This window comes from Musa acuminata, chromosome BXJ2-10, assembly GCF_036884655.1.
Source record: "Musa acuminata AAA Group cultivar baxijiao chromosome BXJ2-10, Cavendish_Baxijiao_AAA, whole genome shotgun sequence".
Classification (NCBI taxonomy): domain Eukaryota; kingdom Viridiplantae; phylum Streptophyta; class Magnoliopsida; order Zingiberales; family Musaceae; genus Musa; species Musa acuminata.
In genome coordinates, this window is record NC_088347.1 from 22,788,034 (window position 1) to 22,804,957 (window position 16,924).

At 40.1% G+C, this 16,924-nt stretch overlaps 2 protein-coding genes across 6 annotated transcripts; one reads left to right on the forward strand and one right to left on the reverse strand.

The window, feature by feature from the left end:
* The first annotated feature begins 79 nt into the window (after window positions 1–79).
* LOC135624524 (uncharacterized) lies at window positions 80–7,984 on the forward strand. 4 transcript variants are annotated; one of them, XM_065128231.1, is made up of 15 exons: window positions 81–522; window positions 597–678; window positions 1,184–1,678; window positions 2,417–2,582; window positions 2,688–2,840; window positions 3,064–3,161; window positions 3,331–3,422; window positions 5,835–5,905; window positions 5,991–6,126; window positions 6,224–6,283; window positions 6,372–6,454; window positions 6,523–6,599; window positions 7,094–7,230; window positions 7,304–7,361; window positions 7,446–7,984. In XM_065128231.1, the coding sequence occupies exons 1-15, from the start codon at window positions 317–319 to the stop codon at window positions 7,524–7,526; spliced, it is 1,995 nt and encodes a 664-aa protein (XP_064984303.1). In that variant the 5' UTR covers window positions 81–316; the 3' UTR covers window positions 7,527–7,984. The 4 variants fall into 4 exon arrangements, 3 of the variants coding, with proteins under 3 accessions (XP_064984305.1, XP_064984303.1, XP_064984304.1); XM_065128232.1 differs by having other exon boundaries at window positions 82–522; window positions 7,160–7,230; XR_010491716.1 differs by lacking the exon at window positions 6,523–6,599 and having other exon boundaries at window positions 7,160–7,230; window positions 7,446–7,527.
* Window positions 7,985–8,693: 709 nt separating this feature from the next.
* On the reverse strand, window positions 8,694–13,979 carry LOC135582280 (B-box zinc finger protein 19-like). 2 transcript variants are annotated; one of them, XM_065128237.1, is made up of 5 exons: window positions 13,670–13,979; window positions 9,637–9,733; window positions 9,444–9,559; window positions 9,144–9,374; window positions 8,694–9,036 (listed from the first exon to the last, which is right to left on the reverse strand). In XM_065128237.1, the coding sequence occupies exons 1-5, from the start codon at window positions 13,805–13,807 to the stop codon at window positions 8,953–8,955; spliced, it is 666 nt and encodes a 221-aa protein (XP_064984309.1). In that variant the 5' UTR covers window positions 13,808–13,979; the 3' UTR covers window positions 8,694–8,952. The 2 variants fall into 2 exon arrangements, with proteins under 2 accessions (XP_064984309.1, XP_064984308.1); XM_065128236.1 differs by having other exon boundaries at window positions 8,694–9,042; window positions 13,670–13,976.
* Window positions 13,980–16,924: the final 2,945 nt, after the last annotated feature.

Consider the following 16,924-nt stretch of genomic DNA (forward strand, 5'->3'; position numbering starts at 1 on the left):
AAACCGGGTTCAATTTGGGTTAAGCGAGATGGGACGCTTCCGATCATCCAATTCATCGGTTCGCTCGATCGATCACCACATTATCCTCGTGTCGCATTTCAACAAGCAGTTCCTCTGTCATGCCGGTGCGAGCGCCGGAAGCCACGAGGCCTCTCTGCTTCACGGTCCACGCGACAGATGGAGCGCTCCCCCAGTCTCCCGGTGTGCCACAAGAACGGTGCGTTTCTCGGTCGAATACGACGACGAGCCCCTATTCCTTGCCGCCGAGCCCTGTTGCACTCCGACCTTCCTCACGAACCGTCGACGGCCTTGATCCATGGCCAATTCGATGCTTTCCCCCGCGCAGAGGTACGCCGCCGCGGCGCTCCTTGCCCTCGCCCTTCGCCATGCTCAGCTCCAACAAGAGGCCCAGCCTCTCGCTTCCTCCTTTTCCTCTGCTGCGGCGGATGACGACACCCATGCCGAGCCCGCCGCCCGGCTTTGGACACACCAGTCCCGCGGCCTTCTCCGTCCTGTCTTACGGTCTCTTTTTTGCCTCATGAATTGGTAGTTCTTTGAGCGAGTTACAATAAATCTGAATGGATGATCTCATGTAGGTTTCTGGAAATTGATTCCAAGGTGTGGGCTGAATTGGAGGAAACCGCTCTTTCTTCTTCACCAGAACGGCACATAGATGGGGTACGTTCCATCTTCTTTTGTTCTATCTACTCATCATTTGGTTGCAAAGTGAGATTAAGCGCTACGATAAGTTCCGAAAACTTCCTCATCAAAATTGAGATATGGAAATGCCTCGATTTGTTGATATTTGACTTGTTATATTGATTTCAGGAAGCTTAATTTTTTTATCTAATAGATGCACATAAGATAAATAACGTATCCTTTGGCTTAATCTACCTGTTATAAAATGCTTTTCATACATAATTAAGCACACAAAAAACATATATTTACTTGAGATGTGCTGAAAGTTTTGTTATGCCACTCTTCATTTTTCATCTTTTCTTATGTGATACTGTATTCTTACTTTAGAAACATTAGCAAGGAGAAGAAACTGATTGTTTTTTCTCTGTTCTGAGAGTGTATAATCCACCTTGTTTCAAGGCAACTTCAATTTACTTGTAGACCTTACCATGCATTTTTGCCCAATGATAGTGAATCCTCCTCTTACTTTATCATGCATTCTCAGTTCTTGAGGACAATCTTTGACTGCAACGGAGCATCTTCAGAAAAATCAGATCAAGAGGTTGCTTTCGCAAAAGCAGTTGATTCTATGGCACTAAGCTTGCAAACAGATGCTGATCCAGCTGAGGGATCTAAGACACAGCAACAGGAGCTTAACAATAGATGTGATGACACAGGTGCTTCTGCTGCAAATCATAAAATTTCTGATGTGACATCTAGATTTTCAGAAATATTTCAAATGAGAACGATGAAAGCTATGCCCAAAGTAGAAGAGACATCTCATCATTTGAAATGCCTTGGTGATGAAAAATCCATGTTAGTGGACACTCCAGAGAATTATCAACGGAAATTGACATTTCTTTTTGAGCTTCTTTCTGCCTGTTTAGCTGATACACCTCAAGACAAGAAAAGTCCTCCAGAGAGGAAGGGTTATGATGCTCGTCACCGTGTTGCTCTAAGGTTGTTGGCAAAATGGATTTGTGTTGAGTGGATAAAAATGGTTTGTATTGTTAAAACTGCATGTAAAATTTGACCAAAACCCTTTATAACTTTGAGATCTGTGCTTTTATATTTATAGCTTAATAGTATGAATATACTCAATTCTTCTTCTTTCTCAATTTGTGATAATTACACTGTCACATGTGAAATTTAATTGGTCTTCTTTCTCCCACTTCTGAAAATATAGAAGCACATTTTTAGCATAAATAATATTTTCTTGTTTCCTTCAAATACTAGTATGAGAAACCTTTTTTCCTTGCAATAATATACTGTATGGTATGGAAGCTGGGAATTGCAACTAATATGTTTATGTCTCACAGTAATTGTCACTTATCCAAAGACTCCACAATATACTAGAGTCTTCATGTTTGGTCAAATATCTTGCAGATTAAGAGTACACCAATCTCTGTGGCATCCACAATATGACATTTTTAATTAAAAAGAGAGCATGGTAGTTCCTTTTATTCCTGCTAACTTTGGAGCAGTAGAGAGCCAGCAATTGTTTTATTGTCAAAATTGACTATTTACATGATGAGCAATGATTTATTTTTAATTAATTCATACTAATGGTTCATGAGAACTTAATGAGGTTCTAAAATTAAATATGTATTTATCCATATCAGAAACATCAACTTGTGTATTCATGATAGTATACATGTTCTCTCCTCAGTTTCTCTAATCTTTATTATCACTGTAAGATGTTTTCATGCTTGCTCCAATCTTAAGCTTGGTTTTATAGGAAGCTATGGAGATAATAATTGCTTGCTCTGCTATTGCATCATTGAAAGAGGAAGTACAATCTGAAGAGGGTGAATCAGCAGAAAGCAGGTGGTCTAGATGGAAACGTGGTGGCATAATTGGTGCAGCTGCATTGACTGGAGGAGCCGTGTTAGCAATATCTGGAGGTACCAGATTTGCTAATTCGCCATAAAATTCTTTTTTAGCCAGTTGAACAATTTACCAGAAGCGCAAATGGTTCCATTCCAATCTTATTCCATCTTCAATAACAGGCCTGGCGGCTCCAGCAATTGCTGCAGGATTTAGTGCTTTAGCTCCTACATTAGGAACCATAGTCCCTGTTATTGGAGCAAGTGGGTTTGCTGCAGCAGCTACTGTTGCTGGATCAGCCGCTGGCTCAGTTGCTGTTGCTGCATCATTTGGAGGTTAGCTTCTGATGGTTTTCAAAATATTGTGCATTTAGTGATCATTCCTGCATAAATGTTGCTAGAGCTGTATATTTTTTCCAATAGTTGTATAAATAAGCAAGTTTTCATTTTTGTGAGATTTGCATTGGGAAGATATTATATGCTATTTGTCTGTGTTTTCCTTGAGGTACTCGAACTCATTAAGTAGTCACTGATATCTTGTATTGATTTGTGAAAACAGCTGCAGGCGCTGGTCTTGCAGGGAGCAAAATGGCTAGGAGAGTTGGAGATATTGAAGAGTTCGATTTTATTCCAATTGGAGAAAATCATAACCAGGGTGTAAGTCATTCTTTCTCAGCAGTTTCTTGTTTGGAATACTGAAGGAGTTGACCAATTTCTTGTTTTCAAGTTCAGCTGTCTTGTTATGCCCATGTGGCATCCAAAAATAATTGTCTTTGGGGAATCCTGAATCTTATTAACTCTATTCCATTTCTGTCTTCCTTTACAGTGTTTAGCAGTTGGTATCTATGTTTCTGGTTTTGTATTTGAGGAAGAAGACTTTGTAAGACCCTGGGATGCAATAATAAATAACTTGGAGAGGTAGACTGTATACAATTGTTTTTTTCCTTTCTTTTGCATGAATACCGTTTGCCTTTTCTGCTGCTTTATGGTTTGCACATTGCAGATACTGAACTTCGAATTCTTTTTTGCATCATACTGATTATTCTTTCTCTTTTTCTTGTTCAACATTCATATTTCCAGAATAAACTGTTTATGATTTTTTTTTTTTGTTATGTTTCTTCACTTACGAAAGCAAATGAGTGAGTGTATTTTCAGCTAGGCTGCTGGAAATCAACTTGATGTATAAGTGATTTTCACGTGATTAATATAATTTACTGCTCTACTGTCACGGCCTTAGCTGGAATTTCCTAAGGCGTGAGGCACCCTTGCGGCCAAGACGCGAATTTAGCTTGCGTTGCCTAAGTCGCGCTTCGCCCTTGCGATATTGCTCCGCAAAGATCAGCCCACTTGTAACCTCTCGCAGGTCCTGAAGGACCTGTAAAAGAGAAAGTTTATTAGTTCGAAAGAACGAGCAACGAACAAGTCCCGACCTCTCGCGAAAAGAGGGGAAGCTTTACAAGCAATTCAGCGAGCACCTTGCATGCACTAGAGAAAAGAGGGAGAGGGGGAAAACAAGGGCTTTAGAAGGTTGAACGAATAGTTGCAAGCCCACAAACAGCTGCTCACCGAGTCCCGGGCACGACAACAAGTTCCCGTCAAGGCAATGTGCGAACTTGCGAATGAGTGTTCAACACCCGGTACTATACCGAAGCCCCATCCAGCCCTGTGCCACCCGGGGGATTCAAAGGGGCTGAGATGGCTAATGTTTTGGTGAGCGGAGGCAGATTCCAGAAATCAGCCTGCGGCACACAAAAACGGAGCTGTTTTGGGGCTGTTTTGCTCGGTTCGGTGAGCGGTCGCTTTGTGACGCTGCAGCTTATTCGAACTTACATTTTTACAAGTAAAATGACTCAAAACCAAGGCAAAACAGGCTGCCAAGTAACTGTACATGTAGATGAGAGCGACGAACGGTTCGTTGAACGGAGTTGTTGCAGGTGACCGACGACCGTTCGTGACACTACGGTGGCATTTTTTCTTGGTAAAACAGAACAGTATGTGACTAAGTGTTACATGATAGTATATATGGTTGTGTATGAAAGGCATTGGATGTAAACACAGATAATGCTGATAAGTAATTACATTCATACACTAAGAACAAGAGTAATGCTGTTTGAGGGAACATTGTACTGTAAATATGCTACCAATTATAATCAGACAATCCAAAAAAGATTCTGAATTTTTGGTTCATTTGAGAATATCATCTTGCTTCCTTTGCCAATATTTCATAATCCTTAAATGATTCAACATTCATAGGATAGGATGGGCCTCGTGTAATGTCCATCCTGTTTCCATTTACTTGATGTAAATCAGAAGTCAGATACATAAGAGAAGCAGTTGAACTAACAGATGGTTATATGCATGTCTTATGTTGCAAGAATGGGTGATCGAAAGGTGAGCATGGGGTGGGAAGAAGAGTGATTAGAACATATTCTTCCATGGAGTGTGGAATCAAACATGAAATATGAGGAAGATATTGATTTATGGATATTTGTCTGAACTGAACTTCATTTGTGGATGAGACAGATCTATGAGTATGATTGACTGTTGTAAATTTGCTTCTCTTAAAAAATTCACTGTTTGATTTGAAACAGGTGAGTTTTGTACATGTGTATATATTTGAAGTCTGGTCAATGACAACCTCAACATCTGTTGAGATGTACGTTGATAGACTAAATAGTTGTTGAAAGCTGCCTTAATCTGGAAGCTGCCAAAACAGCTTTCAGTATATTTTCGTTTCTCCCCCTCCTCTCTCTTTCCTCCTTTAGCCTCTGCCTCCATCACCGATGTTACAGACTCTATCCCCTCCTCCTGTAACTGCCTTTACCATCTCTCCCTCATCTTTCTTCCTCTCTTCTCCTTATTCTTCATCTTTAGTTCCTCCACCTCTTCCTCCTTTTCCTCATACACCTCCTTATTCGGCTGATTCATACCAATCAGCCCTGGGGCCTACCGACATATGGTATTACCCGCCATACAATTACCTCAAGGACTGGTATTGAAGCCTTGTTCATTATTTTGTTTATCATGCAACTATGTAGAACTTTCTTTACTTGTAACTTTATTGTATGGAAATGATTTCTCACAGTTTTTTATCCTTTCTCGAGTCAGATATTACACTTTTTAAATAATTATTGTAACAAGTAAGCAGCTACCTAAGAGAGAGTGAGGACTGTCTATTGATAGTCTTTCCATCTAGATCTTATTTTATTTCTTTGACCTTTTCTTTTAGGCATATGTTCAACAGGGTACCAGAAAGGAAATAATGCATAGATGCTCTCTTGTTGCTTTGTTCAATTAGTTTTCCTAAATGTGCTTTATTTTGATATTTAGGTATGTTCTTAGATGGGAGTCAAAGAATTTGATTGCATTGAGCAATGCAATCCAAGATTGGATTACATCAAGTAATTTTGGCTACTATGTGTTTTCTTGTTTTATTTGTTAATGACACTAACAATTAGATCTTTGACATGAAAAATCCTTCTGAAGAGGTTACAAAGGAGTTAATGAAGCGAGGTGCGATGATGACTGTCTTAAGCACTCTAGTGACTGCAGTTTCTTGGCCAACTACATTACTTTCGGCCACAAAATTTATAGACAGCAAATGGTCAATTGCGATTGATAGGTGCAACTACCACACACAACAGAAGTCACTGTTGATAGTCTTTGTACTGCATTCAGTAATCGCCTTGACCATATTACTTCTATTTGTCATAATCCAGATCAAATAAAGCAGGAAAACTTCTTGCTGAAGCATTGTTGAAGGGATTGCAGGGCAACAGGTGTGTGACCAAGAAAAGTTGTTAACCTTTAAATTAAATAACTTCAGGGAGTCCAACAGACTGTTTAACTGCTACAACTCTTGTTCAGGCCAGTAACCCTTATTGGCTTTTCACTGGGAGCACGGGTCATCTTTAAGTGCTTGGAAGAGTTGTCAAAGTCAGGAAACAACGGTAATTTGTACTATGTTATTCATTTTTTATTGCTCCTCAGCATGTCTGATCTATTTTTAAATGGGCAGAGGGTCTCGTAGAAAGAGTTTTTCTCCTTGGTGCACCAATTTCTGTCAGTGGAGAAAATTGGGAGGGTGCTAGGAAAGTACGAAAGTCTCATACTTGTTTTTTCCATTTCTATATTGACACTTAAAAATGTATATGACTAGCATATTGATCTTCACATATACACAACAAACTGTTTACTATATTTCTATCAACATAGTTGAAATGAAACTTCATACTGTACATTATATTTAATTGTGTTTGGACCTATATATGTTGAAATCAACTTTGCATCTTTTTAAGAAGTGAACAACATCAAGTGCCAGTAACTGACTAGATGTACTGAAAGTGTATCAGTTAATTTTTTTTACATTTTAAAGAAATGCAATGATCAATATCAATTGTAGGTTGTGAGATATTATGGAGAAACAAGGCATTTGAGAATTGAGGCCATTAGTTTCTAGATGACATGATGCAGAAGTCAATTCAAATTTTTTCCTCATAGTCTTTAAGTTATTTTACTTTCTTATAAACAGAATAATCTTAATCTTCTGAGGCATGCTTTAATGATTTTTCTGTCACTTCTCATGCAAGCGTGATGATTTCATTCAAAGCTGGTCCATTAGCAGCATGCCCTATCGTACTTGCAATGTTGTGCAGATCGTTGCTGGGAGATTCGTGAACGTGTTCTCAACAAATGACTGGATCCTCGGAATAACTTTCCGAGCAAGGTAATATTTTTTTTCTTGAGAAGAGAATGTCCTTCCTTGTTTTCTTAAAACTGACAGTTTTGGCAAAGTACAGTATGCTGACCCATGGTTTGGCTGGCATTCAAAATGTCAATGTGCCTGGAATCGAAAATGTATGGATTTGTAATTCTTGCATCATTGCTTGTCCATACATTGACATATATTTATAATTCAGATGTTCTTTTAACAATTCCTAGGTTGATGTTACTGACATCATCAGCGGTCACTCTTCATATCTTTGTGCTGCACAAGAAATTCTGCAGCAGCTTGAGGCTTGATATCCTGTTCACTATCATCCCCCAAGTAGTAGTCACAAAAAGCTCAGTTCTTGGTGCCTTCTGCAGTTATAGCTTTAATGAAAATCTTACCTGAAATGCTCGGAGTTCATCAATGGTTTATTTGCGTTGGACCAGCTTTTGCTCAACTTTCCTGCTGATTCCCAACCGATTTTGTGATTCCTTTGAGCTGCACTGTTGGTGCCCACAAGATGAGATTGGTAGTCTGATACTTGGAATTGTAGTGACTCAATCATCTCAGTGATGTTCATCACTGCTTACGGTTTTACTCGTTCCCTTGAACAATCTTCAGGTCATCATCATCTTCTCATGGAGACTTTTATTCTGCCACAGCTAAGCCATCTTCTATTTCTTTTTTTATACAGATCTATTCTTCCATGTAGCAAGTACAGCCCTGACTTGATTGAAAACAAGAAATACACATGATTCAATTAGTTTCAGTAGCTGTTTTCTTCCTTTGTTATATGTTTTCAAGGCTGCCAATTTGACTGAGCAGACATGTTGGCAATCATAAGCAGTCAATAATAGTAGTAGAATGTACTTTTTGCTATGAGCAGTCAGTAATAATACAAACTGTCATCTCATTAGATTGAATTGCATTGAGTAGATTTAATATGTATGTGATAATTTCCTGCATCATGCTATGTTCAGTGATGACCTCCATACTGTTCCAGCAACCATCCATTTTGTTGCTTTGGATCTGTGGAATATCTTGGGATCAAAAGGTGATCACAAATATGGTATTGAGGTGACAACCCATAAGTTGTTTTCCCCTTGCACTCAGGAACATGTCTTGGAAACAAATATTGGTTCAACCTAAATAGGCATTTGGAAATCAGGAATCCATCATTGGGATTTGCATCAGCTACAATAAATTGTTGCGATGAAAAATTTCAGCAAATATTCTACTACAGCAACAACAACAATAATACGAACCTTTAAATAGAAATTCGAATTAATCCACTGTTCATGACTAATGTATCGGCAGTTGATAATTGATGAACAATGGCTGGAAGCAGAAATGGACTGTCCCAAACATATAACATTGTTTTAAGATTGTGTTTAGATCATTTTGTTTTGTGGTCACCAAACTCCAAAAGGAATATACTCAAAGCACATTAAGAAAATTTCAAAAAGCCACCCGAAACCTAAAGATAATCTCTCGGAGGTACACATTTAATGCAAATAAGCTGCAATCATTCAGATTGAAGAACTTCACATTGTGTACAACAAGACCCAGGATGAACCAAATATTCAGGAAATGCATTACAACTCAAACGCAAGAGAGTAACAGAGGTGCCTTTTTCCTCTGCATGCAGCACAAATGAGACTCGACTACATGTTCAACCGACAATGGCAGAAAAAAACCAAATTTACATATGCAAATTCTTAAAAACATACATTGCTTCTATGGGTCGCTTTGGAAATGACCAGTGGGGACAACACCAACACCGGGAGAGTCATGATTATTATCTCTTGAAGGATCCATATTCTGAGCCTTAGATGATCAGGAAGAAAGGCAAATGAATCATGGAGTCAGCAAACATTCATCGTAGATATAATTTTCAGCCATGATAAAGCTCAGGAACTAAACCACACCTGGGTAGTGGAAGATTGCCCATGATTTCGGACAGGTCTCGTGTTAAGATCAATCATTTTGGAATCGATATTACCATCACGATCATTGCTAGCATCTGAAGAAGGATCAGCAGGGAGCCTGTGACTTTTCATTTTCTCTCTCATTATCATTGTGTGATCCCTCCTATGATCAACAGGGTCCTTTGCTTTTGTTGTTAGATCTTCTATATGACCAGGTTTATCGCCTGGAAACTACAATATGAAAACACGTATAATCAAATTTCAGACTATCTAAATGTCCTCCAAACATAGTTGACGGACCTCAACCCTTTGCCTCAGCAATAGATATCTTCCATGGGTTCTCTTTCCCCCAACATGCACAATCATATCACACTGCAGACACAAGGAGCTGCCATCTATCTCACAGTAAAAGAAAGCTACATGGATACAAAGTGATCAGGTTGGGCCCTTAGTATACAGGAAAAGCATTTTAATAAAGATACAACAAACATACCAGGTGCATTTTCACATATGTCACAGCGAGGAACTTCCCTGGGGTCAGCAAGTCCTACTCGTACATGCCGGCTAGCGAGTTTGTTGCACATGTGAACCTACAGAGACAATTTCAAGAGTTACCAGTGATTTAGACGAGTTTTACCACATATCTTTGGAAGAAGCCTAGGCAGCAAATAGAGTTTTGGTTTGCTTTCTAATTGGAGATAAGCAAATAACATAAATGACAAATGACATGTACACATATGCATATGTCAACATAAAGGTATGGAAATTTTCCAAATGACTAGTACACACATGCACTAGTCTATGTTCATTAATGAACACGAGCATATAGTTAAAAATCTTCATCAGAACAATATAGAAATTTTTTATGCTTGTATATGTCTGTCTTCCAAACTAACAGAATATTAAAGTTTCTTTCAGGCACAAGTGATGTATAGAAACATCAAGTGACATATAGGCATCGACGTTTATGTGTATAGACATGCATATTGATTAACTTAAAGGATACATAAAGATATACCACAAATCATACATCCACTTATTCATTCATATCTATATGCACAAAATGATTTTATCGACATTTTCCAAATTAAAACAAAATGAAATGCATGTTAGAGGACATAGCTTATTGATCACCTTAAGAGAAGTTCAGAGACTATAACTAACGTGCGTAGGACAAGCAACACGTAACAATAGCAAGAAGGGATTGTATCTCACACAAAGACCACTATATACGTGCTATATTTAAACTACTTATCCAAAGCCAAGATACCTATTTCTACAGATCTTCTGAAGTTCAAATTTGGTTTCTTTTGACTTAAATGTTGGTTATACACGCTTTCATGTACTTGTGTATTAGTTTGTAGTGGAAACTTACATCTTTTCTCGTTCTTTTTTTTTTAATCAACTCTTCCTGGTTTTCAGGTTCTTAATTACAGCAATTTAAATGCTCATGTAAGCTATTACATTATATGCCAGTGTTCTGCTTCCCACAATTCTTTATTTAGCACCTTTTAACAATGTTACAGGCCTCCTTTTTCCTTTGAGAAGAAATACTCAGTTATCCAGGAAAATCCATAATAATCATTGCTATCTAGTTAATTAAGTTAACCAATCCAATGAGACTGTAGGCAAGGTTCACAACGTGAAGTAAATCTTCTTCGACACTCCTTTTCATTGGCCAACATCATCAGAGTTAGATATATGCAGCATTACCATCATGGAGGCTGTTTCAAAGACCCATATCCATGATGCCTTGGTCACAATAGAACAAACAACCTTATCATCATGCCAAGGGCTGACCTCTAATGAACTATAAAATGAAAAGTAAAAGAAGTCTAGACAACAAAGACAAGTAGCCAAATGCATAAAAAAATATTCAAATTTTGCTCTGCCTTTTTGAGTCATTCTTTTAGCTGATCATATATTTGTACTATGTGAGGTTTTTTTTCTTTTTTGTGGTGGGACAAACTGGAAGAGAAACCCCCACTGCATGATTAGTGAAAATGTAATATTTCCAAGATAGCTGAAAAATGTAACTGCAATAAAAGTTTATCCATGACTATATATACATGCATGGTTGATGAATCGTGAACATCACAAACAAATTAACAAGGACTTCTCTTGGAACATTTGTGACATTGGATAATAGCAAGGAAACTGGTGTTGCCTGTATTGATATATACCGGCCGGTATTTACCAGTCTGGGTATGAACAAGGATGTGGACTGACCCTTTCCAGATGGTCCGGCTGCCCACCCTAGCTCTCGGTACTTCTCCTTCTCCTCCTCCTCCACCTACTCCTCTCCTTGGTACCGCAGTATGTACAAGCGTATTGTGTGTCAATATGCTAATATGGACAGGACCCATACTGGTCTGGCCATGTACTGGCACAGATCCAGTACTGGAAACTTAAAACTTGGGTTATAGTTACTTGATATTACTCTAGTGCTTGACACTTGCCATTTGATATTACTACCATCATAGTAAGTGTACATTGCATGGGAACAATCATACCCCAGTGATATCTATTTCTTACTGATCATTTGATGTTTTACAAGACAAGGCATATGTCCCAAGGGATGCATTCACTCAATTCTGCCATCTTACTTTATGTGATGCACTACAGCACCAGAATGTGCATTCTACGTTGTATTTTTACACTTCATCACTGTCTAGCACTACACTAAATTCCATTGGTATTCTTCATAGTTCATAAATAGCCATTAGTAGAATACCATATTTAGCACCTTAGTTTAGCAGTTCATATTTTATGCTTGATTAAAGATTTCAAAACTTAGTTTTTCTTAGGGTTTATATTTCTCAAGGTGGCTTTGGTATAGCTGGCTTAGGAGTTAGGCTTGGTTCAAAATTCAAAAGTTGCCCAGATGAAATTCTGCAATATGATGAAATCTGTCATTTACCTCCAAATTCTCATCAAAGTCTATCATGAAGCTTAGCAAAGTCATGGTCAGTTTCCATGCTTATTCTCGGATTACTTTCCTTATATATCAACAACTTTTACAAAATTAATGCGGCTTGTTACAGATGAGAACTAACATCGTATCTTGCAGTCAGAAATCAAGTACGGAACACTGGTTTTTACACAATTGGTTTTTTTTTCTAAATTACAAATAGAAGGTTTTATCACAGACTAGGATGTTCGACAACAATATAGAGCAGCAATTGTATTTTTATTGATGTATCCATGATTTTACATATCAAAAGTTCCCAAGCTCGCTTGTACCAGTAAACACATCTATCATCTCTGTAACACATGTTCATATCCAGATAACAAGGAACAAAAACTAGCTACACAGAATCAGCCAGAGATGGAGGCATTAGCTTGTAACACATCGTGTGATTAATTTATGTAGTTACTAGATTGTGTCTACTTAGCATCTCAAAGATTTATTAGTTGAAGAAGCGAAGGCAGAAACAGGTAGTAAATAAAATACTTCGTAAGGAAGATATATGTAGCATGCTGCCAGCTTTTAGAATCAATAGAAAGCAAGCAACAATTGAATTGCATGTTTCTTATCCTACATAAATTCTATAACCATTTATTCAAGGTAGCAAAAGATTAAAAACATTAACGCTCTAGGTGAATGCATGATTGCACTTTCAATGAGGATCCCTCAGTACAGTATTTCAATCTTAAATCCATGAACTCGGATATCTTCAATTTGCCAATATTATTCAGGGGTGTAAGGTCCATGTCCTCTGCAAAGAACAGTTCAATTATCATGTCTTGCCAGGATCGTTGAGTTTTAAATGGTGAGATCAGCAGTTTAGTGGATTTCATCTCCATTTTAGGTATGAATCATGACAAGTACCAATTATAAGTGGGTCTCGAATGTTTAGTGAAAATTCACATAAATATGTAAGTATCAGCTGTTTAGCATCTGACGAACATCAGCTGCTTTACACTAACAACAGCATGAAACAACATCAGCAGCTGCAGATGGGTGAGCGCTCCAACATCAGCCAAGCAACATAAGACTTCTACCAATCCAATAGCTAAAGGGTGACTTCCCTTACAACAAGTCAATTTACCCCATCACGAAACCCTATTTGTGCAGATATCCTCTGATATCATCCAGTTTTACACTTATCATACCTGGCTAGACCTAATGCGGCGCTCATCAAATCATTTACTCAGACCATTAATCTATTCTTTGTCTTTTTTTCGTGAACAATGTTCAGAATAGGTGGCACTATTAAACTTACTGTGCATTGAGTTCCTACTTATTAGTAATCCATCTCAACTTCCTGCCATACCTTAATCGCTTGACCCCCATCAAGAAGTACTACGCGCCTTAAATTTACTCAAAGACCTTAACAATCTGCATTCCTTCAAACTGTCCAAGGGCAACATCACAACAATCGACCAGCTTCATTACAACCCCACCGAAATCTCAACAAGTCCGATCTTCGAGAACCCCGGATCAGCAACACCATCACTCAAACATCAAGAAAGAGGAAAATCCCATAACAAAATTAACCATAAAAATGGGACCAAGGAGGGACCTTTTCATCGCAGGGCCGGCACAGGGCAGCCTCGTCGGCGGCACAGAACAGGACAGCCGGAGCGCTCTCGCAGACGTCGCAGATAGTTCGCATCTTCCCCTCCCTCTCATCTCCCTCCCACCACTCCCCTTCACGCATCCATCCCCTCCCCCGCCTCCTTCGCTGCCGCCCTAGATCCTCGGAGAAAGCGATGAGGAGGACGAGCGGATCCCAAGGCGGCGGGCTGGTGTCGATGGCGGTCCGAGGCGTTGCTGCTGCTGCTGCGGCGGCGGAGTAGTATTCAAGCCTTTATTTTGGTGGACTTCCAGCTTCCTTGGCCAAGTTGCGAACATGTCCCTCAGAAGCCATATATCACGTGCTCATCCGTATCAATCGGAAACATCTTTTACATCCTCTACACCTTAATATTTCTACAAAAACCCTTATACAAGGATGTATATGTAAGCTTTATGCGTTTGATTCTTACATATAGATCCCTTATAAGCGTGTAATGCTGGAATGCGAGTAGCGAAGTGACATATTTTAGAATTATAAGGACTATAATACGATAACTCTAGTTTGAGTGGGCTCGGTGGCTTGGAGGACACGTGGCGAGCATTGGAGGCGGCTGCGATGGCAGGATGGCGATCAACCACAAGTTGGAGAGAGAACAAGTGAAAACCAAAAAGAAACACTTGAACGCGCAATCCACACGCTTTTAACTTCGACTCACCGGTCCCACAATTTCTGTCCAATAACAGAAGGGTGGTGGAAGCATTACTGACGTGTGTGGGGCGCAAAAATGTTGCGTGGTTGTGGTTCGAGGAGCAATCTTCCTTCTTAAGACTTGGAGACGCGTCGAGACGTGGACACGTGCAATTCAGTTTGGCTGTCCGCTGCGAGCAACGTCACGAGTCACGTCACGTGCCCGAGTGAGTCAAGGGGATTACTCCAGTCGTCGGATGTCGTAAGGGCCCCACCACGAAGCAATAAATATTCCTTCGACCTTGGCTTTGGTTTCCGTGCGTATCAGCGCACATAAACAAATTAGTTTGATCATGTTATACGGACGGCTGAGATGAAGGAACGGAGTTGACGGGTGGTGCAAGATCTTGATCGGCAGCGAGATTTGAAGCATGTGGGCCCGAAGAACCAACGGTGCTTCATCCAATGGTGCGGAGAGTTCATGCAGTCAGTTGTCGGCATATGGGGGTGGAAATGTCACGTGAGAACGGAAAACGTACGCAGCTTCCAAGAAGGTCTTGCCTTCACCACCCCTCCCCTTCGTGCGACTTCCTCGATTATATATCCGGCGCCCCGTAGCCCGCATCTCCCTACCTTAGCAAGTCGCCTCCACCCGAACTAGTGTTAGATCTTATCCACTGCTCGGCGATCATGGATGGGCTCCTCCTGGTTGATGCGGGGGCGCGTCCGCGAGACGACGCACGAGGCCGGAACGTCGTCAGCCAGGTTGTTTTCCTCGTCATGGTGTTCTGCCTGTGCGACCTTTACTATTCCATTGAGAACAGCCCTGCGCCGGGGGAAGAGGCCGCCTTCGTGATGCACATCTTCACGGTCTACGTGATGTGGCTGCTCGCGCTGGTCCTCACGCTGCTGCTGGTGATGCCCCTCCCAGGCCACCGCTGATGCTGACGGTGGCTGCGCAGGTGGCGAAGGGCGTCTTGTTATTGTAGTATGATCTCCCTCTTTTCGGATTCCCAAGGAGAACTGAGTTGTTTGTTTAGCGGGATTTACCTTGCTTATTTTCTGTACTGAAAACAGATGCATAGTGAAGAAAATAAAGAGATTTCTACCCTGTGTTTTAGTTCAAATGAGGTTATCATGCTACATATCTCAAGTATTCCTTTCTACATATGAATTAGCTTCTACTTTAAATGGTTTACAAAGGTTTCTGGATTGTCCCCATCCGCAAGCTGAACTTTCTTTTGTTTCTGAAGTGCTTCTTGGGAATTCACCCCGGCGAGGTTTTACCAGCTTATCCCACACTGGTGTAAAAGGAGGAGGAGGAGGAGGAGAGAGACTTGTTTGCACAAAATCCACATAAGTTTCCTTTTTAGTAGACCCACCTACTATGATGATTTGCTAGCACAAGCATAAAAAAACTAAGATCTGTTGTCGAATAGCCGACAAAAGAGGAATATAATGGGATGACAGAAAAAGAGACGCAAGAGGATAAGAACCAGATAATTGTCAGCGTTTGTCGTGCAGATATATTATAGGATACGAACTCCTTTTGGCCTTTTCTCATCTTTTCAAACCTCTTGACACGGATCCAAACTATTACTGTATGTCGAGACTAAGCCCAAGGTTGTGCAAATCACAAGGGCCGGGAAGAAAAGGTTATGGAAGGAAATTATGAGAGCTGTAGAATTACTTACTGTTGTTTCTTCAAGAATGATATCTGGGAGTCATCTCCATCTATAATGTCATCCACATAGGTAGAATGACGTCGATAAGAATTCAACGAAGGAAGGGAAGACTGCAAAGGTCAAGGCAAATATATTCTAGATCGATTGCGTCGTAGAACGATGGTCGGCACTGCCGCTGTCGCCAGCTCTTACCATCGGTGGGTGGTGGGTGATGACCCACGACACGCCAAACCTTCCATTTGGCGTGGCAATTTTTTGTAGTGGAACGAGGAAGCTGTTGGCTTGGGAGGTATCCTCTCCCGTTACGCGATCCAAGTCAACTGTTAGACCTCACGGCTTCCGAACGGAGAGGTTCTCGATCAAGACCAAGCACGAATATTAAGGAATCGATTCGTCGACGGTCGGTTGAGATGATATAAAGGGATGGAATCGACGGCTCGCGCGGATTTTGATGGGATGCGGTCGAAAGAACAACGGCATTGTATGGCGATACGTTTCATGCTATATCCAGAGAGTCTGCTGCAATTACCTAAGAGCAAGTTTACGGAAGGAAAGGAAAGCTGTAGAGCTAATGTTGTGAGATAGAAGTGACTGTCTCAGGAATACTTGTTTGGTTGATCATGATGAATTAATTAGTACTAATGGGGATGAACTAATAATACACTTGTTTTTTACATAAATGTCCTTGTTTCATAGGAGCTTACATGGCTCCTATATATCCAATCTTCTTGACTTATAATGCATGTCCAATCCAACTCTCAATGTTGATGATCTTTGCATGAGTTTTGGCTTGGTTTTGTTTTGCTTTGGAGAATTTTGAGCAGTTTTTAGCTTTAAATAAATTCATATCCCTAACCTCTGTCCCAATGCCAAGAAGCTGCAACAG